This window comes from Blastocystis hominis, assembly GCF_000151665.1.
Source record: "Blastocystis hominis, Singapore isolate B (sub-type 7) whole genome shotgun sequence assembly, scaffold_9".
Classification (NCBI taxonomy): Eukaryota; class Bigyra; order Opalinata; family Blastocystidae; genus Blastocystis; species Blastocystis hominis.
In genome coordinates, this window is record NW_013171868.1 from 87702 (window position 1) to 111239 (window position 23538).

General features: G+C 47.8%; 11 protein-coding genes; 7 read left to right on the forward strand and 4 right to left on the reverse strand.

Annotated features, from left to right (window-relative positions):
* Positions 1–522: 522 nt before the first annotated feature.
* On the forward strand, positions 523–3969 carry GSBLH_T00006911001 (uncharacterized protein; the record flags this gene model as incomplete). Its single annotated transcript, XM_013043936.1, has 1 exon — positions 523–3969. The coding sequence occupies one exon, from the start codon at positions 523–525 to the stop codon at positions 3967–3969; it is 3447 nt and encodes a 1148-aa protein (XP_012899390.1).
* Positions 3970–4874: 905 nt separating this feature from the next.
* Positions 4875–6244, forward strand: GSBLH_T00004956001 (uncharacterized protein; the record flags this gene model as incomplete). Its single annotated transcript, XM_013043937.1, has 4 exons — positions 4875–5107; positions 5139–5271; positions 5304–5804; positions 5834–6244. 4 exons carry the CDS (start codon positions 4875–4877, stop codon positions 6242–6244), a joined length of 1278 nt encoding a protein of 425 aa, XP_012899391.1.
* A 293-nt stretch (positions 6245–6537) lies between these two features.
* On the forward strand, positions 6538–8357 carry GSBLH_T00004957001 (uncharacterized protein; the record flags this gene model as incomplete). Its single annotated transcript, XM_013043938.1, has 9 exons — positions 6538–6692; positions 6725–6809; positions 6840–6923; positions 6956–7062; positions 7097–7198; positions 7228–7654; positions 8028–8116; positions 8147–8211; positions 8242–8357. The coding sequence occupies 9 exons, from the start codon at positions 6538–6540 to the stop codon at positions 8355–8357; spliced, it is 1230 nt and encodes a 409-aa protein (XP_012899392.1).
* Positions 8358–8462: 105 nt separating this feature from the next.
* GSBLH_T00004958001 (uncharacterized protein) lies at positions 8463–10314 on the forward strand (the record flags this gene model as incomplete). XM_013043939.1 has 7 exons in its annotated part: positions 8463–8492; positions 8523–8615; positions 8645–8760; positions 8790–8971; positions 9001–9233; positions 9264–9459; positions 9493–10314. The coding sequence occupies 7 exons, from the start codon at positions 8463–8465 to the stop codon at positions 9864–9866; spliced, it is 1224 nt and encodes a 407-aa protein (XP_012899393.1). The 3' UTR covers positions 9867–10314.
* Positions 10315–10338: 24 nt separating this feature from the next.
* Positions 10339–10895, reverse strand: GSBLH_T00004959001 (uncharacterized protein; the record flags this gene model as incomplete). XM_013043940.1 has 1 exon in its annotated part: positions 10339–10895. One exon carries the CDS (start codon positions 10893–10895, stop codon positions 10362–10364), a length of 534 nt encoding a protein of 177 aa, XP_012899394.1. The 3' UTR covers positions 10339–10361.
* A 300-nt stretch (positions 10896–11195) lies between these two features.
* GSBLH_T00004960001 (uncharacterized protein) lies at positions 11196–11766 on the reverse strand (the record flags this gene model as incomplete). XM_013043941.1 has 1 exon in its annotated part: positions 11196–11766. The coding sequence occupies one exon, from the start codon at positions 11764–11766 to the stop codon at positions 11233–11235; it is 534 nt and encodes a 177-aa protein (XP_012899395.1). The 3' UTR covers positions 11196–11232.
* A 300-nt stretch (positions 11767–12066) lies between these two features.
* On the reverse strand, positions 12067–12637 carry GSBLH_T00004961001 (uncharacterized protein; the record flags this gene model as incomplete). XM_013043942.1 has 1 exon in its annotated part: positions 12067–12637. The coding sequence occupies one exon, from the start codon at positions 12635–12637 to the stop codon at positions 12104–12106; it is 534 nt and encodes a 177-aa protein (XP_012899396.1). The 3' UTR covers positions 12067–12103.
* A 1325-nt stretch (positions 12638–13962) lies between these two features.
* On the forward strand, positions 13963–15031 carry GSBLH_T00004962001 (uncharacterized protein; the record flags this gene model as incomplete). Its single annotated transcript, XM_013043943.1, has 4 exons — positions 13963–14130; positions 14164–14316; positions 14348–14535; positions 14566–15031. 4 exons carry the CDS (start codon positions 13963–13965, stop codon positions 15029–15031), a joined length of 975 nt encoding a protein of 324 aa, XP_012899397.1.
* A 577-nt stretch (positions 15032–15608) lies between these two features.
* GSBLH_T00004963001 (uncharacterized protein) lies at positions 15609–16976 on the forward strand (the record flags this gene model as incomplete). XM_013043944.1 has 2 exons in its annotated part: positions 15609–15819; positions 15853–16976. Exons 1-2 carry the CDS (start codon positions 15645–15647, stop codon positions 16974–16976), a joined length of 1299 nt encoding a protein of 432 aa, XP_012899398.1. The 5' UTR covers positions 15609–15644.
* Positions 16977–18815: 1839 nt separating this feature from the next.
* Positions 18816–20369, forward strand: GSBLH_T00004964001 (uncharacterized protein; the record flags this gene model as incomplete). The annotated part of the gene is made up of 9 exons (XM_013043945.1): positions 18816–18893; positions 18926–19041; positions 19071–19231; positions 19262–19413; positions 19446–19561; positions 19591–19666; positions 19695–19823; positions 19853–19921; positions 19953–20369. The coding sequence occupies 9 exons, from the start codon at positions 18816–18818 to the stop codon at positions 20367–20369; spliced, it is 1314 nt and encodes a 437-aa protein (XP_012899399.1).
* Positions 20370–20565: 196 nt separating this feature from the next.
* Positions 20566–23313, reverse strand: GSBLH_T00004965001 (uncharacterized protein; the record flags this gene model as incomplete). Its single annotated transcript, XM_013043946.1, has 1 exon — positions 20566–23313. One exon carries the CDS (start codon positions 23311–23313, stop codon positions 20566–20568), a length of 2748 nt encoding a protein of 915 aa, XP_012899400.1.
* Between the last annotated feature and the right edge of the window lie 225 nt (positions 23314–23538).

Genomic DNA, 23538 nt, shown 5'->3' on the forward strand with positions numbered 1-23538 from the left:
TGACAACGCATCCCGAGACAAACCTCATTGTTTGTAATGGAGATGTCGGGAACCACTGGCAGTTCTTCCGTTTTTTTCTCTTCGACCGGAGCAACGGGAACAACCACACTTGGAGTGGGTGTTTTTAAGTCCACCTTCAATTCATTGTTAGCTACTTCAGGCTTCTTGATGTCCATGTCCAGTGTTTTATCTCCTTCCATGGTATACTAAAAAATTGGCTAAAGAACTAGAAAGTGAAAAACTATGGAGTGGAAAAGAGCAAACTCCCCCATTCTTTGGTAGAAAAGGAAACTTTTTGCCGCGGGAATTAAACAAGACCGCCATGCCATTTTATTCCATCCATCCATCCATCCATCCATTTTACGAATACCTATGCGTGGTTGTGCAGAATGCAAAAAACGAAGCAAAACAATAATAGGTGGAAATCTTTCTGCCTCTTCATTTCAAGTCTGAAAAGGATAGAAACAGTGTGCAAAATATCGATAATCGATAATTCGTGGAAAATACAAATGGAGGGAAAAGATGAGTGGGACAACTCTCAAAAGAATGTCTGCTGAAACAGAGGAATTGAAGACAATAAAGGAAACATTGTCCGATTTGAAGCGCATGGTGGATGCTCAGTCTCTTACCGAAAGAGCCAGTAAAATGATCCACCTCTCAATTCCAAAGATAATGATTCAAAGAAAGCCAAAATCACCCACAAAAGAGAACGAAGAGGTACAAACTGAGCATCACGACACAATTTCAACTGGAATCTGCATTCAACTAACGCCTCCATCTCCGGATAAGAGGAGAAAGGTTGATATCGGGGGGACAATGCTTGACTCTATGTTCTCCTTTCGAAATAGCAAAGTGAATGAAGTGAATCGAGAAGACCACCAAGCAACGATAAAGATGGAAATTGAAGATGAGTCAAAACTGTTTCAAGAGTCTTCAACTGTGAGTGAAGTGAATACGATGAAGGACTCCGTGGATTCTGAAGCTTTACGTTCAAACCCCTTGGCTCATCCCGTGGAGAGTCGTGCTATTCCACCTTCCAATCCAGATATTCCACAGAAACAATCTATGGAGGCAGTCGATACCAGTGCATTGAATGCAACTATCGATGCAAATCTGGAAAAAGAGGCTTGTGCATCAGTTCCTGATGAGTGTAAGGAAGCCAAGCAAGCTGTTGAGGAGAAGATTGAATTGGAAAACATAAATAAAGTTGATTGTCCGCAAGATGAAAATAAGCAACAATCAATTGGTGGCAGCAATGGGAATGTGATATCTGCTGAATCAGATCAAACTGAGAGTAGTGAAAAAGTACCTCAATGTGAAGAAACTGCTCCAAACAATGAATTGAACTCGTTCCAACCTGATCAAGTGATTGGTTCTGCTGGTTGTGATCAGATTCTTCCTGAGCAGCCACTAGATAACCTGCCAAGCAAAATGGAAGAAACGAAAGAAGATAGTGTGGTCAATGAGGCAAAAGAGATTAATGGATCTACTGTAATTATTGAGACAATAGAGGCTAATGAAACTAAAGAAACGACTGAAACTAGAGAGATTGCTGAGATTACTGAATCAAATGAGACAAATGAAACTACTGAAACAAGGAATAAAGCAAGTGAAACGAATGAGTCAAATGAATCAAATGAGAGTGTTGAGTCAAATGAGACTGCTGTAACTTCTGAAACTAAAGAGATTATAGAGATTGCTGAAACTGCTGAAACTGCTGAGACAAATGAATCAAAGGAGACTGCTGAGACTACTGAGACATTTGAGACAAATGGAACTACTGATACAGTCGATCAAACAATTGAAACAAGCGATAAAGCAAATGAAACAAATGAGTCAAATGAACCAAACATAGAAAACAAAGCAACTGAAGTAACTGAAACAATTGAAATGAATGAAGCAAATGAAACTACTGAAACAAAGATAGAATGTGAAGGAGAGCAAAATATCAGCATAGAACCTCAATCATTAACTCGAGAAAATAACTCTCAATCGAATCAGTCGAATGAAGAAAGCGACAAATCTGTTAGTAACATTACATTGAATGCTTTGGAAACAACGAAGAGTGAATTCATCGAGTGTGAACCATGTGCCACATCAGTGAATTCAAGTAGTGAAATTGAAATCACTGTAACGAGTAATCCAAAATTGAATGAGCCAAGCAGCACTACTGATAATTCCTCTTCAACGGTGAACGTAACAGATTCGGTCCATTTGGAGATCTCACAAGTGTTTTCTCAATCGCCATTGAAGATTGAGGAAGAAAACAAACCCGATATGGAAATTGAAGAAGCTGAGAAGGATAATGTGAATAGTGAGAAGGAAGAGACGGCAAAGAAGGAAGTCGAATCAGCAATGGAGATAGAAGAGGGGCATGCTGATTCTTCCTCTTCGATAGAGTCAAACAAAATGGAAGAAGAAAATAGAATTGAAGTGGAGGAAAGGGATCAGCAGGATGATGTGAACAATAATCCCATGGAGAAACCGTCCGAGATTGAATCGATCAGCGAAGTGAAATCCAACGATAAGATCCAAAGTGATATTGCTCATGATTCTACTTGTTATCTTGAACCAAAACAAATCGATGAATCGGTTGTAGAAAGTGGAGTCATTGACAAAAAGGAAGTGAAATGTTCCGATGGAGAACCGATTTCTGCTTCGCCGACTGTTGTTTTGTCTGCGAAGGATGCAACCAAGTCTCCTACAAAAGAAATATTGGAACCGCAAAGGGAAGATGAGAAAACAGTCGATTTGAAACCAGAAATTGATTCTCCCGTCCAAACCAAATCAAATGAGTCAACCGAAATCAAAGAAACGATCGACTCTTCTATTCAGAATGAGCAGAATGAGCCAAGTGATGATATCACAACAATCGATTCTCCAATTCAGTCTGAATCTAAAGGTCCAAATCATTCACTTTCCATTAAGTCAACCGAAATCAAGGCAACGACTGAATCTCCCATTCCCTCTCAATTGATCGATTCCCACCCTCGAAATTCACAAGTTTCCAACCAAACTGCTTTGGCTTCTTCTCCGCAGAGTTCTTCGGATGATTGCTTACCTCCGATGCCCACTTCGCCTCCCGCGAATCAACAGTCCATCACCCATTTCTTCCCAGTAACAAAGAATCATTCGCCAATCTCGCACCGAACCACCCAGAAGGATCACGCTCCAATCTCTCAACCAACCGCTTTGAATTCATCCTCCGCTGATTCTCCGATTTGTTCACATCCTTCACCTCTCCCTCGTTCTTCCTCCACGTCCAACAAGAACGATCATCTCCAGTCAGCCTCACCACTGCCATCAAATCAATCGCCTTCTGAACCTTCGTCTTCCCCCGACGCAATCAATTCAATTCCTTTGTCCTCTCCGACTCAATCCAAACCATCCAACTCATTCCCTTCGGCTCCTTTCAAACCTCCACGGTCCATCGAACCCTCTTCCTCCCATCTACCACCCACTTCTTTGAATTCTCCATCTCCCATCCCGCCTCAGCTAACCTCCGTGAAAAACCTTCCCCTCTCTCTCGAGTCCAAAATGAATTCCATTCTCAACCAACTCGACAGCCAGCTCTCCAGTTGCCATCAGCCTTACCGTCCTGTTTCTCGTCAACCCACACCTCCACCGCTTCCACCTCCTTCGCTTCCCATCTCCCGCTTAGTCTTTGTTTACATCTCCAATCGAGGCTGTGCCGTTGGGCTTGTTCCTCACTTTAATCTCCAGGATCGGATTCGATTGCTGATTAGTTACATTCTGCACACTCCCTCGCTGCTTCGCCATCATCCCGTTTTGACCAGCTCGATGCTTCCCGTACCGGAGTTCCTATCGTACATGAAAGAAAAACAGCTGCCATCGATCGTGATTCCGATCTTAGAGATTGTCGTGGATGGCTCTTCCCTGCTGCTTCTCAACGACGAATCCATTTTTAAGTCGGTTTGTTTCGTTCGGTTGACGTTAGCTTTCTACTGAAAACCTATGATTTGCTGATCGTCGATCCGATCCAGGACATTCACATTCAGAACGTCGAGTCTTGCTGTCGCTTCGTGCTCGCTCAATCTACTGTGTTCACTCGTAGCTCAATCAAGAATTCTGGTGGTACAAACAGTCCTACGAACAATGCGATTCGGATAACAAACGAATTCGAGTTTGCTTTCTTTGCTTTCTCTTCCTTTCTAGTTAAAGAAAACATTCATTGCCAACCTTCTCTTCCCTTCTCTCCAGCTCATTCAAGCCGAATACTCGGCGCTTCCCACAATTCAATTCGTTCCTCAGGAAGACGAGGAGGTGAAGCTGAGTCGGAAGCTGCTGGCTTCGGATTTCTCTGTGTTTTCGCTGCTCTCCGCGCTGGAAGACGAGTTTTCGATTGTTACCGAGCTGTTCAGCGAGTTGATGGGTGAGAGAGGGGATCGAGAATAAGCTGTAGAGATGTATTTTGGGCTGAAGAAGGTGAAGTTCGTTGTTGAGTGTGTGCGATATTGTGTTGTTTGAGTTACAAACCATTGAGGATCTGAGGCCATAAAGAGGCGAATTGTGGAGATATGTAAGAGTATACATTTATTGAGTGAAGAAGCTTTCATTTTTCTCTTGCTTGGTGACGCTCATGTCATCTCAAAAAGAGAAGGTGAATTGGATTAACAAGTACGTCTTGGATTCCATGAATACCACGGACAGCGAGGAAATCCTTCAACTTCGTCAGGAAGTTGAGAAATACTCCAAGAGACTCTATTTGGAAAACTTCTGCTATGCGGAGAGTTCTCCACGACAAAGACAGAGGGGAGAAGATAGAGGTACAGAATAAGTCCATACTTTTGTTTGTTGGAGGCATTTTCCTGTTTCAATATCCTTAGTACCCTAAGACGGCAGTGAAGTCCTTAATGCCATTTAGTTATTGTCGTTGTTGTAAAATCAACCATGAACAGGGAAAGGGTCATATCTATAGTCCTAGACACATAAAGAAGCTTCGAGAATGGGCCGAAAGGCAACGGAAGCGTGTGAATAACTGCATTTTGTTAGCAGAGCCGGGGCGTGGCATTCAGAGTGTGGAAACGCATTCTTTTTGGTGTGCCTTCTGCGGAGAGGAGATTTTAGATACAGCGCCCTTCCTCGTGTATTGGAAGTGTAAGCTTTTCAATTCGTAGCAAGAACTGCCTCTCTCACCTCTGCACAAAGGAGCATCGAGACAAGGTATATGAGTTTTTTCGCGCAACTGGTACAAACCACCACGAGATCGACCTAAAGTGGTTTTACATCGGCGAGCCTTACCGCGATGAAGTCTCCCTTCCCCTCTGCTTCCTTATTTCTAGTACATCGAGCGCGTCAAAAGCCACATCTACCACAACAAAATCACTCCCTCGATTTTCGACGCTTCGCTTCCCCACCTGGGTCCTGCAACGCCCTCTCCCTCCGCCATTCCCCCTCCTCCTCCTCCTTCTCTCCCTGTCCCCTCCAAGCCTCTCTCTCTCCTCGAGAAATACCCGCTCGATTCACTTCTCTCCGGTCCCTTCCTCAGCGATCGCTTCTACCTCGGCGAGCATTTCCCGACCCTCCAAAGCGACTCGGGCATCCTCCAAAACCCCTCTGGCCGCACGGAAACGGGTCGTCGCGTGTGGGGCGGCGGGATCGTGAAGCTCACCAAGAGCGAGTGGAAGCCCTGGCCGATCGATCTGGTCTTCCAGCATCTCCGCAAGCAGCAGCAGCTCGCGCAGAAAGCCGCGCAGGACGCCGAGAAGGCGCGGCAGAAGGAGCTGGCGGCGATGATTCCGCTGAAGCACACGGAGAGCGCGACGGGCGCAGGATTGAGCTGCGTAGCAGTGTGGAACGGAGTCCAGCGTAGATCTCCCTGCCGCGATCGAGCGAAGGCAACGTGCACTCGCTGGCGCTGCCGCCATGGCTGGATCCGACGGAGACCGGAGAGGCGATGCGGCGATGGCGGAAGCAGAAGGAGTTCGAGCAGAGGTTCCAGAAGAGACATCAGGCGCTGAATGTGGGCGTGGTGCGCGGAAAGGAGGCCGGGGAGGACTGGCTGCCGAACTTCGGAAGCGTGTGGGAAAGTGGGTCGAGGGCGAAGACGCGGATCGGATTCCAGCAAGCGAAGGTGGGACCGGGAAGCATGCTGGGCGATCTGGAGAAACTGGTGAAGAGCGGAGGGAAGGATGTGTCGGAGAAGGAGAAGCAGAGGATTATTCGCGAAAGCAAGAAGAAGGTGATGGAAAAGATCCAGTTGAGAATGCGAACCGAAAAGTGAGTTTGTTTGTTGAATATATATATATATATACTCAGCAAGATGTGAAATAGAGGTTGGAAAGTGTTGTCGCGAAAAACGACTCGTGGAAGAGGACATGTATCGAAATGCTCAAGTGGAAACACAAGCAAAATAGTAGATTCGCTGTAGCAATGGTAGTGATAGAAGACTATCGCTGTTTTCGTGTTTGACCTTTAAAAATGAATGAGAAAACGCGATTCTAAATACTTTTTGAATTCCAATAATCCTAGGTTTTTTCGTAGTCAACAATTCTGTGTTGTGGGAGACTTGTTGGGATGCTCGTATCCGCCAAAGGATTGGGCACATTGAGATTCGTGGGTAGGCCGTGTTTCTTCGCGAAGGCGTTGAACTCCTCTCTTGGAAGTGCACGGCTGTTTTCCCAAGTGCGTGATCCTTTTCCAGAAGATGACAAAGATAATGCCGCCACTAGGTATCCACATGTTCTTTTTCTCTCTTTCGTAGTTTGGGAATAAGTGAGTATTACAAGGGAAAATTATACACTTTAACTTTCGACAAGGAGTCAAATCGGATAAAGAAGGAAAGCACTGTAGCGCAATGTTGTTCGTACCATTGTTAGACATCGTTGAGAAATCACACATTAACCTTACCAGTATTCATTAAAACCACAAAACTAAAGCTAACCGACATTTTTCTCCCACGCGTTCTCGTTTTCCCTTCTCTCCTTCATTCTAGAACTATCCATCCTCTGTCAAAGGAAAGTATCTCAACTACTGCTCCTGGGCGGCGTTCGGAATGGGTCTCAGTGCAGCGGGCGGAGTGCTGAGCACGCAATCCATGCTGTATCTCTTTAGTCTCCCTCAATTTACCTCGCAGTTTCGCGATCGGAATGGGCGCTGGCGCGGTACCGATGGCCGCCGCCCTCAACTGGGTTTTAAAAGACGGTCTCGGGCAATTAGGCGGTATGGCCTTCACAGCGTACAAATTCCCGCGAATCTTCCCTTTAGTCTGGTCAACAGCCGTCTCGACGCGGATTCCCGCGGTTGGCGCATCCTCTCGGCGTGGTTGCTGGAGATCTCGACCTGGCTGGAAGTGATGACTCCGCTGTTCCCGCACTCCTTTCTGCTCCTGGCGACGCTGGCGAACGTGGGAAAGAACATTTCGTGGCTCGCGGGGAGCGCGACGCGCGCTGGAATTCGCTATGGGTTCGTGAATGCCCACAACATGGGCGATATCACAGCCAAAGAGGGCTCGCAGACGGTCGCGATCACGGTTTTCGGGACGTTTTTGGGAATTGTGATCTCGAATCTGATCGGCCACGGCCATATGGAATATGTGCTGATGAGCAGCATGTGCATTAGCGCGGTCTCGTTGTTCTCCATCTATCAATCCTTGCGATGTGTGTCGTTGCCTACGCTGAATTACCAGGTCGGAGTATGAACCCGCGGTTATTTCCAGCGCGGCGAAATCGTGACGTCGCACTATTTGGACAGCGAAGAAATTTTGCCGCCAGAAAAGGTGGCGTCGATGGAGCGGTTCTATTTGCCGTACCTGAAGGTGAAGGGGCAGGACATGCCGATTGTGGTGGGAACTTCGCTTCGAACGACGCTGTCCCGCGGGAAATCGATGAAAGAGATGCGAGAGTTTATGGGTCTGTTCGAGGGGTGCAACTACGTGGTGAGTCTGTGTGACTATGTGAGAAAAGGAGAGAGAGAGAGTGAGGAATAGAAGCAAGGCATTTTTCGATCCATTGTGAATCATGAGGGGAGGAAGAAGCAAATCATTGGAATCTCGCTGAAGGTGGGAGCGGAGTAGTGTGTCGAGGTGCTTGCTGAGTAGTTCTAACGACCAATTGAAGGCGTATTATCATGGGTTCTTGCTTCGCAAGGCGATTAAGTCGATGTTGGTTAGTTGCGCGAATTGTAGGGAGAGCGGGGTACAAGACGTTGGTTTCAACACGCTGATCGATTTGGTGAAGCAAACAAAGAATGGTGGAGAAGGAATTGTGTTTTGATGTGTAGAGGTTGAGACTGGTTTCCCTTTGTATTTGGAAAAGCTTGTTCAAGCGGGGTGGAACAGTAACGACTTGTTTTTGGAAGAGAAAAGTCAGAGGTATTGTAACTGTGTTGTTTGTTAAATTGGGACATTTTGGTATTTAACCCTTATCCATTGGGTCAATCCCCCATTCTAATTATAGTCTTTACCTGAACCACTGTGTGCCACACAATAAAAAAACCTACAAATGGAGCCTTTAGTGGAAAATGAAGAAAAAGTAGGATAAGGCATGTCTATATAACTGTAGCATATCGACCATGAAAAGCAAAGTCACTACAAGCACATCCTTTTGATGAGTGCTTGCTTCTTCTTTTTGTTTTTTGCATTTAACACATCCCAGGTAAGAATGCAATTTGACGTTAACGGTAGTCTATGCAGACTTCCCTGAGTGGTGCCTTGGGCTACATCAATCTCGGTTGTTTGTATGGTATGTTTGCCGGATTTTCCATTGTCGGACCTGCGGTTGTGGGCAAGATTGGACCAAAGTTCGTTTCGTGCTGTTTTTTTACCGTAGAACATCCATGATCATTGGAAGTGCTGCGTACGCTCTCGTCGTAATTGCCAACTTTTGGCCAATCGGCATTATTCAGATCCCTGCCAATCTCTTAGTTGGAATGGGCGCGGCCATTCTGTGGAACGCCCAGGGTGTGTATCTTAGCCGTTGCTCTCTCTGGGACTCACGTCACTCGTCCAAGAGTAATGTCTCTTCTCCCTTCTCACTCCAGGTTTCGCCGACATGACAAGCGAATACAATGGTCTGTTCTTCTCCATTTTCCAGTTCACCGGCTGTGTGGGAACACTGATCTGCGGTCTGATCAAAGCGGTGTTCCCCAACGTGGACAACAAAGTTCTCTTTACGATCCTCTCCATTGCCGCCGTTATCGCCTTCTTCTGCTTCATGCTCGTACCCAGCGTCGCTTCGTACGAGTCCCAATCCTCCCAAAACGACTCCCTTAACGTCGCCTCCCGCGGTTTTTCTGATGTTTAGACGGTGGGTCTGAGCGCGACGCTGTCGCTGCTCTGCACGTCGTCGAAGGTCCAGCTGATGATGCCGCTGGCGTTGTTCAACGGAATGAGTCTGGCGTTCATCGTGGGCGACGTGACGAACGATATCTCCAACCAGTACTTCGGTCTGTCCATCGTTCTCATCGCCACCTCCGTTTTCTACGGCACCAACGCGTTCTGTCCGCTTTTCTCTCTTTGCTTCATTCTTGTAGTCTCCTTGCTCTTCGGAAAACTTGCCGCGGGAAGACTCGGACGACGCGGCTGCTGCGCCGTGGCGTTCATTACGCAGGTCATCGCGTTGGGAGCCATCGTGTTCTATCGATTCCACGCCAAGGCCGGTTTCCTCGATTATGTCGTGCTGTTAACCGCGATTACGCTGCTGGCCGCGGGAGATTCGATCTGGGAATCGCAGGTATGGATGGAGAAAGAGTGCGATGTAGCCGCCTGCGATTTTGCAGACGTTTTTTGGATTGGATCGCGATCGGAATGCTGCGATTGCGAATTTGAAGATGTGGCAGAGCTTGGGAAATGTGGTGCAGTTCGTGATCGGTGTGTTTTTGAAAATGGAGAATCGAGCTGTTATTAAATCGATTATTCTTTTGGCAGTTCTCACTGTGGGATACATATGTCTGCTCATTCTGGATTATCGTGTACAGCGAATTGATATGAAGAAGGGAGAGAGTTCTCTACTGCTCTCTGCAATTGTGGGTGCGGAATAAGAGAAATTGGTTGTGTTGGAGTGATCGGGTTTTGATAGTAACCGAGAACCTGTTGTTTTTATTCTTCTTTTTGTTCGACACACATGGCTGGAAGTAGGACTTTTCCACTGAGGTGATGCTGTAGCCGGTAAGATCGTCTTGATTACATGCATAACTGCTGCTATGGCTGCATGCTCCTATTATGTCTACAACATCTATTACAAGACTACCGATTCCGCAGAAGAGAAGAAGGAGACAGAAGGATTGGTTGAAGAACCTCCAGTACCCGAGGTTCCCAAGGCCTAAGTTCATCAAGTGAACTCTTGAGAGAACATTCGTGGGTTTGTTTACAAACACCGAGAAACGCTAACGCAAACAGCTTCTTACTTCTTGGAAACAACGTCAGAAAGCCAATCAAGACCCTCATACAAACCATCACCAGTAGTAGCACAGCAGGCCTGAATATACCACTGACGACCAGTCAACTTCTGAAGACCCAGCTTCTCAGTAAGCTCAGGAGCAGACATAGCGTGAGGAAGATCCTGCTTGTTAGCAAACACCAACAGATCAGCCTCCTTCAACTCCTCCTCCTGAAGCATCTTGTGAAGCTCGTTCTTAGCATCCTCAATACGAGCCTTATCGTTCGAATCGACCACGAAAATAAGACCCTGAGTATTCTGATAGTAGTGTCTCCACAAGTTACGAATCTTGTCCTGACCACCAACATCCCACACAGTGAAAGAGATGTTCTTGTAGTCCACAGTCTCCACATTAAATCCAATGGTAGGAATCGTAGTCACAACCTCTCCCAACTTCAGCTTGTACAGAATGGTAGTCTTACCAGCAGCATCAAGACCGACCATCAGGATACGCATATCCTTCTTCATCTTAAGGAATCTTCCCAACCAATTGCCCATCTATACAAAACTGTTAGATATGAACTCTATATTGATATATTTGCAAGATATCATTATTTCACAACATATAGTAAACAAACTTACGATTTAATTTATTATATGACAAGAAATGTGAGATGCGATACATCTAAATGGATAATACTAACCTCTATTGAGGATTGAGCCAGTTTCTGATCAAATTCCAGTTTCCTCAATAGATGGTTTGGATACTATTTGTATCTGTATCAATCTTATTAATACACATTCAATCATTCTATTTGTCAAATCATTCCATATATCTTGTATTCAAACAAACAACCCAATATAACAAACGCTATTTCTATTAGTTCAAATCACTTTACTTCTTGGAAACAACGTCAGAAAGCCAATCAAGACCCTCATACAAACCATCACCAGTAGTAGCACAGCAGGCCTGAATATACCACTGACGACCAGTCAACTTCTGAAGACCCAGCTTCTCAGTAAGCTCAGGAGCAGACATAGCGTGAGGAAGATCCTGCTTGTTAGCAAACACCAACAGATCAGCCTCCTTCAGCTCCTCCTCCTGAAGCATCTTGTGAAGCTCGTTCTTAGCATCCTCAATACGAGCCTTATCGTTCGAATCAACCACGAAAATAAGACCCTGAGTATTCTGATAGTAGTGTCTCCACAAGTTACGAATCTTGTCCTGACCACCAACATCCCACACAGTGAAAGAGATGTTCTTGTAGTCCACAGTCTCCACATTAAATCCAATGGTAGGAATCGTAGTCACAACCTCTCCCAACTTCAGCTTGTACAGAATGGTAGTCTTACCAGCAGCATCAAGACCGACCATCAGGATACGCATATCCTTCTTCATCTTAAGGAATCTTCCCAACCAATTGCCCATCTATACAAAACTGTTAGATATAAGCTCTATATTGATATATTTGCAAGATATCATTATTTCACAACATATAGTAAACAAACTTACGATTTAATTTATTATATGACAAGAAATGTGAGATGCGATACATCTAAATGGATAATACTAACCTCTATTGAGGATTGAGTCAATTTCTGATCAAATCCCATATTCCTCAATAGATGGTTTGGATACTATTTGTATCTGTATCAATCTTATTAATACACATTCAATCATTCTATTTGTCAAATCATTCCATATATCTTGTATTCAAACAAACAACCCAATATAACAAACGCTATTTCTATTAGTTCAAATCACTTTACTTCTTGGAAACAACGTCAGAAAGCCAATCAAGACCCTCATACAAACCATCACCAGTAGTAGCACAGCAGGCCTGAATATACCACTGACGACCAGTCAACTTCTGAAGACCCAGCTTCTCAGTAAGCTCAGGAGCAGACATAGCGTGAGGAAGATCCTGCTTGTTAGCAAACACCAACAGATCAGCCTCCTTCAGCTCCTCCTCCTGAAGCATCTTGTGAAGCTCGTTCTTAGCATCCTCAATACGAGCCTTATCGTTCGAATCGACCACGAAAATAAGACCCTGAGTGTTCTGATAGTAGTGTCTCCACAAGTTACGAATCTTGTCCTGACCACCAACATCCCACACAGTGAAAGAGATGTTCTTGTAGTCCACAGTCTCCACATTAAATCCAATGGTAGGAATCGTAGTCACAACCTCTCCCAACTTCAGCTTGTACAGAATGGTAGTCTTACCGGCAGCATCAAGACCGACCATCAGGATACGCATATCCTTCTTCATCTTAAGGAATCTTCCCAACCAATTGCCCATCTATACAAAACTGTTAGATATGAACTCTATATTGATATATTTGCAAGATATCATTATTTCACAACATATAGTAAACAAACTTACGATTTAATTTATTATATGACAAGAAATGTGAGATGCGATACATCTAAATGGATAATACTAACCTCTATTGAGGATTGAGTCAATTTCTGATCAAATTCCAGTTTCCTCAACAGATGATAGTATGGATGAATCCCCACATTACTCATTACTAATAATTGATAATTACGAATGTACTGAATGTGTACATCTTTATGGAAAAGCTATTGTTTAAAGATGATTTTTGAGCTTATACCACAAGTCTTTTAAGTAAATAGTTGCGAATATATGTAGCTTGAATATGGATTTACTGATTTGTTTTGTTTATGCAGACTTGAGTGATTGGTTACCTGTGATTCTATATCACTCAATGTATATCCCTTTACGTTTTTCAATTTCACAATTTTATGGACCCAATCACCGGTTTCATTATCATCGGTTAGCATTCATCAAGCATATTGATAATAGGGATTGTTGGTGTGAGTCTAGTCGCATTGCTGACAGAATGCATTATTTTACTTTGTCAAAACTGTCACTGTAGAAGAGGAAGAGAGTGAGATAAATGTGGCAATTTGACCAATTAGGTCTCCATCAGTATCCCCTGTATTTCCATCAATTTCGAGAGAAAATGCACATGATTGCTATTTCGCTATTACAGTTGAAGAAGTAGCTAGAAAGAACCAACTACGCCATAGTTACATAATTTTCAGGATTATTCTGACACTGATAGTTGTCCTATTTGTATCGAGGAGTTTCGATCTCAGCCCAATGATCTAGTTGTATGTCTTGTATTGAGAATTGAAAATAGTGTCTTCGCGCTTGTGAGCACATCTTTCACAAAAAATGTATTGATCAGTGGATTCAGTACAATTGCACATTCCTATTTTGACTATAGCTGCAACACCGTCTGCCCTCTGTGCAAGCATGACATGTTCAGTTATGCTGATGAGCGTTATAGAAGTACAGAGTCTACGATTCGAGTTTCTGTATAACTAGGTTTGAATACTCACTAATTGTTTGCAACTGCTGTGTTTGTTTCAACTCTCGCTAACAAAACACGGTTTCCAATAACAAGATTCGATTTCTACTGGCATTTCTGAATAAGATTCTTAATATGGATTATTTATATCTACCATATTGATGAAGTTTGTAGGAAATCAAAACTCGATTGATGATGATCATAGCCCAAACCGTTCAGTGATCGAGATGCCTTTTCGTGGGATTTCTCTGTACAATTTTCTCTTTCAACTAGATTCTATCGAGAAATGTCGTTTGATGCTTCAGATATTTCTGACGGAGAGGAGGATCATGCCATGGATAACATTCGTGCCATGCTCCAAGATTATTACGGCACAGATAATGGCGATGAGGTGAAGGAGGACGACTATTATGATATGGATAGCAAAGTATTCGATAAAGATAAGTATATCCCAGTTTTGTGTTCTACTGCCTATTTGATGCATTAGAAAATCCTAAAGGAACAGTCGCTCCCTGAGCTGATCAAAACGAATGTGCGTGTCATATCCGAAGCAAAGCAGCTCGATTCGGATATGCAGAAACTGGTGTATGAAAACTACAGCCGGTTCATGAGTGCATCCAAAACTGTCCGCACCCTTCAAGTTCGTGTTTGCTTGGATGTCTAACGTGTAGGAGAACGTGGGTGACATGGAAACCCGCATGTCCTCCCTTCGGGAACGGATCCAAGTGGTTTCGTCTGTCACGGACACAATCGGCAGTAATCTGGACGGAAATCGAAGCAAAGTGGACAAGCTCGTGAGCGTCCGTCGTCTGTTGAAGAAGCTCCAGTTCCTCTTCGACCTCCCGCTTCGTCTGCAGCGGTAGCTCTCCTATGTGTTGGTAATGCGCAGCTGCGTGGAGCTGGAGGCCTACGACCAAGCAGTGGACTACTACACCTCGTCCACGATGGTTCTGAACGACTATCGCCACCTGCGCAGCTTCAGCACGATCCAGGATTCGGCGGACACGATCATGAACTCGCTCAAAACGAAGATGCTGACGACCATTCAAGAGCCCGACGTGCGCATGACGCAGCTGGAAGACTTCGTGCGGTTGCTGATGAAGCTGGGGCACCCGACGGCGGACCTGTCTACGATCTATCTGAATTACCATCGCGATCGGCTGTCCGCGATCATCGAGAAATACCAGAAGCTGGCGCCGCTGAGCGAAGACGAGAAGGAAATCATCGCGCTGAGCGGATCCGAGCAGGAGGTCGAGGCGCTGCGAAGCAAGCAGAAGGTCACCAGCGAGTATCCGCTGCTCCAGTTCATGGGCATGCTCGAGAAAGTGGGGAAACGGGGAAACGGTGAGGGGTAGGAGTTCGTGGAGCTGCTAATCCACGTGGCCGTGGCGTACAACGATATTTTCCAAGGCGATGAAGTGGGCGTGGAGCGGAAGAATGAGCCATAGAAGCTGCAAGCCTCGCTGCTTGTCTTCACGCAACGGCTCATGGATCGCTATCTCCAAGCCGTCAACGATCGCGTCATGCAGGATCTCTCCTACGAGGTGGAAACGGAGAACCCTTCTGAGTCGTAGCGCGTGCTGGAGCCGGAGAACATCTCTCCGTTCGGGGAGATTCGTTCCGCGTTGGACTTGTTGTCGCAGCACGTGTTCCGCGTGGACAACATCGTCAAGGGCACCGATCTCATCGCCTCCATGCAGGCCACCGTCCGCAGCGTCGTCAAAACACAGGCACGCTTCGCGCTGCGTTCTCTCATAATAGATGGCCGGGTCTTTCGATGCGGTTCGCGCCTCCCTCGTCGCTTTGGTCCAGGAAATCGATCAGAAGGCGCAGGAATTGCCGCTCTACCGGATTGACGAAACGCCCCAGCCCAACGACGAAACGCCCAACACGCAGGGACCCGCTGCAGAATCCAACGGTGGAAACGGTGGAAACGGTGGAAACGGTGGAAACGGTGGAAACGGAGGTATGGAGGATCTGTTCTCGACCACGATCGCTCCTGTTCCTGGCGAAGGCCCCGTTTCCCTCCCTGCCGGTGAAACGCCCATCGTGGAAACCGTGGAAACCGTGGAACCCCCGAAGCCCGTCGATCCCTCGATCCCTGCAGAACCGGAGAAACCGGAGAAACCGTCGGAGGCAGAGAGTAGAAAGCGGGAAACGGCGAATAACCGCGTAGTCGTGGCGCTGCGCGACCTCTTCGCGTCGGGCGTTTCGTCGCGTCTGCGCGCGGCGGTGGAGCGGCAGCACAGCCTTCTGTCGCTGCTGCAGACGGCGCTGCCGGAGTCTCTGGGCGCGTTCACGGAGTACTTCTACGCGCAGGTGCAGCAGACGCTTCTGTGGGGCGCGTCGCTTCTGCTGGCGTCGCTGTGCGTCCCGCACCCGCTTCTCTGCACGCAGCCGACCGCCTTCCTGGCTTCGCCGCCGCGTCCGTCGCTTTCGCTGCATCTCCACGACGCCCTCCTCGCCCAGATCCCCGGCCTCGCTCTCTCTCCCCGCGGCATCCTCGCCCTCGCCGCGGGCAGCCGCCTCGTGGCCCACAGCGGCGTGCGGGAGATTCTGCAGTCGCTGATGGACTACACGCCGGAATCTGAGCAGCTGGACGTGGAGCGTCTCACGGACTCGCTGCAGGCCGCGCAGCTCGTGCAGGCGTGGACCGAGGCCGCCAACGCCGCGCTGCGAGGCTTCTGCGCGCGCACCGCGGAGAGAGGAGCCGAGACTCTGTGGACTCACGCCGTGGAGAACCCGGGAAACGGGGAAACCGAGGGAGAAACCGAGGGAGAAGGCGTGGCGGAAGGAATCGTGCGGATGGTGCGGGAATTCTACACCGAATTCGGCAATACCGGGGCGTTGCTGGCGGAGAAGCCGGTGAAACCGCGGGACCCGTGTCCGGAGACGTTCAGAACCGCGGGAATGGCGGAGGAAGAGGAGGAGGGAGAAATGTACGCGTATATCGAGAAAACGATGGCGACCCGCGTGAAGGTGCTGCCGCTGGAGGTGCGAGCGGGGATGCAGGACGTGTGGATGGGAATGCTGCGGACGATGATGAAGAATTTGCAGGAGGAGGTGCGAGCCAGCGTGCTGTATGATTACCAATTCCGATGTCTGGTGGTCAACCTGGCGTTCGTGTTTTCGATGACGAGTTGTCTGCTGGAGGACGCGAAGGAGCTCAGAGAGATCGTACAGGGAGTAATTCGAAGCGCATGGGAACGATGTTATGAGCCCTCGGAAGTGACCGAGGAACAGCAGAAAGGCGCTGTGGAGAACGGAATTGTCGAGTTTATGATGATGGTTTCCGAGTAGTCTTGTTTGTTGGAAGACTTTTTATGTTTCGAACGGTAGGGAGAGTCGTGAAAGCAGGAAGGAGCCTCGTCCGTAGAGTGGATCCATTTAAAATGGGTTTCTCAGAGGCGTAAGCTCATTCACTAAATACGATTTGTAGATCGAATAGCTCTGCGAAACAGGGTCTCAATTCTCGGTATGGAAAGATCCTCCTATCCACAGCGGGTGTTGCTGCAGTTGGTGCATTTTTGTATAAAAAGCGGTTTTCTACGAAAGTAAGTGCTGCTCCTGAGGAAGTAAAATCGAATGCAACAACTGTCCCTGTTGAATTGCCTCCAGATATTGATATCTACTCTCAAGAGAATACAAACGAGCATTCTCTATGGTGGGATGGAGTCAAGGAGATTTCGATTTATTTGAATGAAGAGAACGCTGCTATTGTTAACAGTCATTTTACTTCGATCCATCGGGTGGTGTTTGTCTTGTTCTATGCGTTGATTTTTAGACCTCGCCGTAAAGTCATTTTGGCGTTAAACCCGCAACCCACAGATTGCAACGAGTACGGTCCTTTTATGGGAAATGAAGTGGAATTGCGTGTGGTTGCGTTGATCCAAGACGAACACGCGCAAGTTTTGCTCTTAACAATGAAAGACACTCCTGCTGTGTACTACTACCCCAACTTGGTTTTGTCATGTGAAAACGAAACTCCGTCTGCTTCCTATTCGCCGATTTATGGCCGATTGTTGGTCGACCGCGCGGTAAAGGCAGGATTGCTCACCAAGGAAGATGATGCCTACGTCCCTCTCGAAAACACTCCGAACGTGGAAAATGTGGAAGTTCCGGAATATTTCACTTATCCAAAAACGCATATTAGTGTGAAAGATATGCGAAACGAGGAGATCGTGTTCCATGGTCGTCTTTGTACAAGTCGCGGAATGGACTGTCAGAACGACATGTAATGCATTTTTCAATCGAAATATTAATAGTTGCAACGAACCGAAGCATGAATCGGAATGTCCATTTTGTGTGTTTATGAAGAGTGGTCCTTGCCGTTGGCCATTCTCGCAGTGGCAAGGCTGTGTAGAGGAGGTAACGATGGAAGATGGAATTGAGTGTAGCATAAGGGGGACGAGGATTATGTGGATAAGTGTATGGATTTTACAATAGCGATGAAGGATTGCATTGCTGAGCACAGAGAATATTATGGAGAGTTGTTCTCTGAGGAGAATAGCGACGAAGACGATGATGTACCCTTCGAGGCTTCTAGTTTTGAAAATCAAGAAGTAGAAGAGCAAGAAGAGCAAGAAGAGCAAGAACAAGAGAAAGAGAAAGAGGTTATTGTGAAGAAAGATGATGTAAAGGAAGAGAAATAGCGATGTTTGTTAAACCGGCAAAATGGCGCTTTTCCAAAGTCCATAGATTTAGCGAGTTTCTTGGTCAAATCATGTCAGTTTTGAGCATTCTACAACTCGATGGAGTCAAGAAGCTGTTAGACGTTCACGTGTGTCCTTTTTGCATTTTGCGATATTCCAATGTTCAGGATCGTTCCTATTTGTATTATTGTGTTGTTGTTTCTGATTTTCTAGTTTCAAGCAAGAAAAAGAAGTGCTCGAGTATATTGCTTCGGAAATTGGTGTAGATCCGTATGAAATAGTGGTTCCAGAGTTTATCTGCTCTACTTGTTTCAATTTTTTGCGAGAACAGTTTTTTGGTATTTTTCTCGTTTTCGAGTTACCAAATAGCAAGAAAACTCCAAGCACTCGGTGTTTCCTGTACAGATGAAGGTACCCTATAAACTATTGCAGCTTATGGGAAGATCCCCGCCTTACTTGGCTGAAAACCTACTTAAAGGAAAGCGAAATGCAGGATATCGTACAGTACTACGTCGAAGTATCTAATCTCACATCCCTCAAAGTGCGTCACTTCTCTTTGATGAATGTACATTTCCTTTCTCTTTTTTCTATCTCCAGTTCCTTCTCACGAACTTCAACGTTCCCAAAGACATCGTTTTCAGCATCTGGTCGGCGCGAGATATTCTTCGTGGCCAATTCGAGCACCTGATGTCCCAAGTTCTCCCCAATTCCACGTTTCCCCCTTTTATCTCTTCCACTTCAGCATCGACATGAACGCTCCGGTGCGAATCCGCCTTGGCCTCGTCCACCTGGAGACCAACCGCGATTTTCTTCAGATTCCCGGGAGTTACCCAGACGAAGAAGACCTCGAAGACGAAGAGCTCATCCAGCAGCAGCATGCGCAAGGCGTCTTCGACCTGCACGGTTTCTCTGCTTCCTCTGCGTGACGGCTAGCGATCGAGGAGCAGAAACTGCGCGATTCCTGCTGGTTCAACAGCAGCATCAAGCGCCAGCGCGTGATCCTCAAAACCAAGCAGAACTCCCCCGCGACCGTGGAAGCCAACCTCCAGAAGCTGGAGTACACGCAGTTCCCGGCTTCGATCATCGTGCTCTCTCTCTCATTTATTAATTGGCGTAGTGTCCGCCGCGCTCGCCGAGCTACGAGCCCACCGCGGCGCTCAGCTTCTACCGCAAGCCCATCTACGTGACCGGGAACTACCTGAAGCTGCAGCGAGGCCTGAGCCAGACGCCGTGGTAGGCGAAAGGGAGCGGAGTGAGGAAAGGATCGTCGACGGGGAGCGGAAGACCGAGGGGTCCGTCGAGGAGTTCATTCTGGAGGCGTTTCGGAGGGTGTACAAAGTAGGGAAATCGGGGAAATGGGGAGTAGGCCGTCGGGTATAAGTTCCATTCCGCGGGGAGAGAAGACGTGGATGTGCGGATGCTGTTCGAGGGAAGGCCGTTTGTGGTGGAGATGGAGGACGCAAAGCGCTGCGATTTGAGCGAGCAGGAATACCGGGTATTTTTGGAATTTTAAAATAAGGGTAGAATTTGCAGGATTCGATTAATAACAACACGAAAAGCATTCAAATCATTGATTTGCGTCCGTGTTCAGCGGTATGCCGATTTTTTGGAATTCCAGAAATAGGCTGGATTTGAAGAAATGAAAAATGCGGCAGAAGGGAAGCATAAATTGTACGTGGCTGTGATCTACACGGAGGATCCGATCACTGCGGAGCAGCTGAAGAAGCTGGATGAAATCCACGATTTGCCGATCAAGCAGCGAACGCCGGTGCGCGTTCTGCATCGCCGGTCGCTGCTGACGCGGGATAAAGTGGTCTATGGAATGAAGACGACGTTCGTGAACAGCCATCACTTCATTCTGGAGATCGAGGCGTCGGGGGGAACGTATATAAAGGAGTTTGTGCATGGCGATTTGGGACGAACGAGGCCGAATATCGGTGAGATTTTGGTAGGGGAGAGAGAAGGGAGTGAAGGGAAGAATATTGACTGCGATATTCTGCAGCTGGACGTGAAGGCGGTCGTGGGAGTTCACATCGAATAAAGGAAGGAAGGAAGGATAGTGGGGTTAGTAAATGGGGTGTTTGTTTGAATGAATGAATAAATGAATCGATGATTGAATGGAGCAATCAATTGATTGAATGAATGAATTGGACAAGAATCACTTATTCCATAATCCACAGCAAGAATGCCAATCCAATCAGCATTCCCCCTCGACCCAATGTTTGTAAACAAACAGACTAAACATACGCGACATCCATTGTCTGTACACGGAACTGTTTATCTCGCTTCTTCGAGCTAATCGAGAGAATCACAAGGAGAAGAATCACCACCAGCACGACGATCACGATGCAAATCAGCGCGATAACCGCCATCATATCCACCTCCGCGCCGCCCATGCATCCATCCTTCACCTGCACCCACTTCACCTCTTCGCCCACCAGCTGGCACTCAAACCTTCTCACTCCCTCCATTCCCCACACCGCGCACGACACCTCCTTCGCCTCTCCCTTCTTCCCCTCCTCCAGATACTCCAGCGCCACGCACGGCCGGTACACCGCCTGCAGCTTCACCACCGCCGTCGTGTTTCCGGACGCGTTCGCCGCCGTCACCGTGAACTCGACCGCCTCGTCCGACTCCAATCGGCCCGTCACGCGGCCCGACTCCTCGTCGAGCGCCAGCCCCGCGGGGAGCGCCGTCGACGAATAGACCACCTCGAGCCCGCTGACGGAGGGCACCAACTCCACGGGATCGAACACGAAGAGCGTCTCCTCGTTCCCCGACGGCTCGTAAACCAGGTTCTTCGGCGCGCTCAGCACGCACTCATCGTAAGAAACTTCTCCGAACACGCCTTCCACGCACGGTCTTGTGAGGAAGCCCTCGTAGCCCTCTCCGCAGCCCTCCTTGCGCGACGTTTCGCCCCAGGCCACAGAAGGCCAGCCGTCCTCGGCCTCGCAGACGCGCCGCCGCAGCACGAGGTGGAGGACGAAGGTGGCCGAGCCGGCCGCGTTGCTGGCCGTGATCTCGATGAAGTCGTCGTAGGGGTCGCTGGCCATTCCCGCGATGAGGCCCGTCTCCATGTCGAGCGAAATGCCCTCGGGGAAGGTGTCGTTGGCGGAGAAGAGCGTGACGTTGTTGGTGACCGACGGCGAGAGCGAGATCGGGGTTTGGACATAGTAAAAAGGCTCGGGCTGATAGGAGAAATCGCTGGGAGGAAGCAGCTGGCATTGCTCGTCGCTCACTTCGGAGAGAACACCGTTATAGCAGGTCTGCACGCGGTTTCCGGAGTATCCTTCGTCGCACGGACCCACGACCACCGTCTCTCCGTGCTCCACCGACGTGCCTTCCTCGGTAGAGCACGACTGGAAGAACCGGCTCGCGTGCACAGACGTCGACGCAGCGCCCAGAACCGTGTGGCAAGCCACATCGAAGTCGGAGCTCAGCTCGGACTCGGGAGAACCGTCGATGCAGAGCTCTCCGGAGGCCACGTCGAGCTCGACTCCCGCGGGGAGAGGCGTCTCGACGGCGCAGTAGCCGACGGTGACGTTGTGGGAGAGCGAGGGCGTGACGCAGAGACGCTCTCCGCCGACAGGGACGGAGAGAGAGGGATAGGAGAGCGTGAGCGAGGCGTTGGGATGGACCAATTGGAAGAGCAGTTCCGAGAATTGAACGGTATTGCTGGTGGCGTGGGAGTAGAAACGGAGCTGGTAGCGAGCGTAGCCCTGGTAGTTGTGCAGGTCCCAGCACGGATTGCTGTCGGCGTCCTCTGCGCTGAGAGAGAGCGATTGGATCAGGCGGGGCTCGTTGTTCACCACGACCAGCACGTCGATTCTGGAGGGCAGCGCGCCGCTGGGATGGCTCACGAGGCAGAGACGATTGCCGAGGAAGGAGGAGTCGCTGGGGTACTCCAAGGTGAGCGTGTTGTAGAGGCCCTGGTAGATCGTGGCGGTCCAGGAGTCGGTGAGATCGCCGTTGAAGAGCGGGTAGAGCGTGCTGGGCGCGAAGGAGAGCTCTGAGTTGAGCGAGTTGAAAAGATAGTCGTGGAGAAGACGAAGAGATACATCGAAAAAGTGGGCTTTGTGATCGGTCGGCTCACTGAACGGCTTCAAATGCACGACGAGCGTGTTGACTCCGCTCTGGAGCGTGGAGATCAGACCGGTGATCGTCTTCCACGAAGGGTTGGGAAGCGACACGGACATATTGGGAGCTTGGAAAGAATACACTTTCATCCCGTTCACGAAGATTTCGGAGGTCGAGGCCGCTCGGTAGCGGATCTCGAAGCCAGAGTACCCGGAGAGAAGATCCATCGAAAATTGGGTACGGAAATAGTAATGAGATGAGGGAGACGTGGTGTTGGGGAACGCCGTCACAGAGCTCCATTCCGACACGTCCTCGGACGGAAGGGCTAGGAGGTTGTTCTCCTCGACACTCTCTTTGTAGCTCCATTGCTGAGTGCCTATGTCCCAGGGGAACACGTTATATTGGAGATGAAGGATTAAAGGCTCAGTAATTGGAGAAGTAAAAATCTTGTGGGAATCCGTGAATCGCTGGATTTTAATAACCACAGGAGAATAGATGTCTTCAGAGGAAGTTTCCCCAGATTGTTGGATTTCAAGAGGTTCAACTAAAAACTTGTAATCACCAGCAACCAGGCAGTGCTCCTTCTCTGCTGAATCAATTAGGCCTTCAAACACACGTTCATTAGTTAAGGTATAAATTGAATACGACGTATAATTATCACTTCCAATCTGGTTGGATTCATAATATGACATGATTGATGAAAAGTCAAGACTCACAAGAACACTAGTAGCATAAGAACAACTATCGGACAGCTCATTAAGGTATCGAATAGACTGAAGCTGTGCATCATCATTACCCCCCAAAACAGCTGATGTAGTAAATGGTACACAAACAACTAGGGTAATAACGAGAGAGACTAGAGTTGAAAAATTACGAGGTACCTTACTGATAAAACTCTTTGGCATCATTTAGAGTTTGCTTATTATGGCAAACTGAACAACCACTACTTGGAAAAAGTGTCGATATTTGGAATTCTTCGGATTTGTTAAACTACCTGTTCTCCGTTTGTGAAAAGTAACAGTAGGTCAATATGTCCATATTCAACAAAAATAATAGGAAAGTCTTTCTAGCCTTTCCTGCGTTAGGCGTAGGCATGCAAGGAGGAACTCTTCTTACAACTGCACAAATCCTCA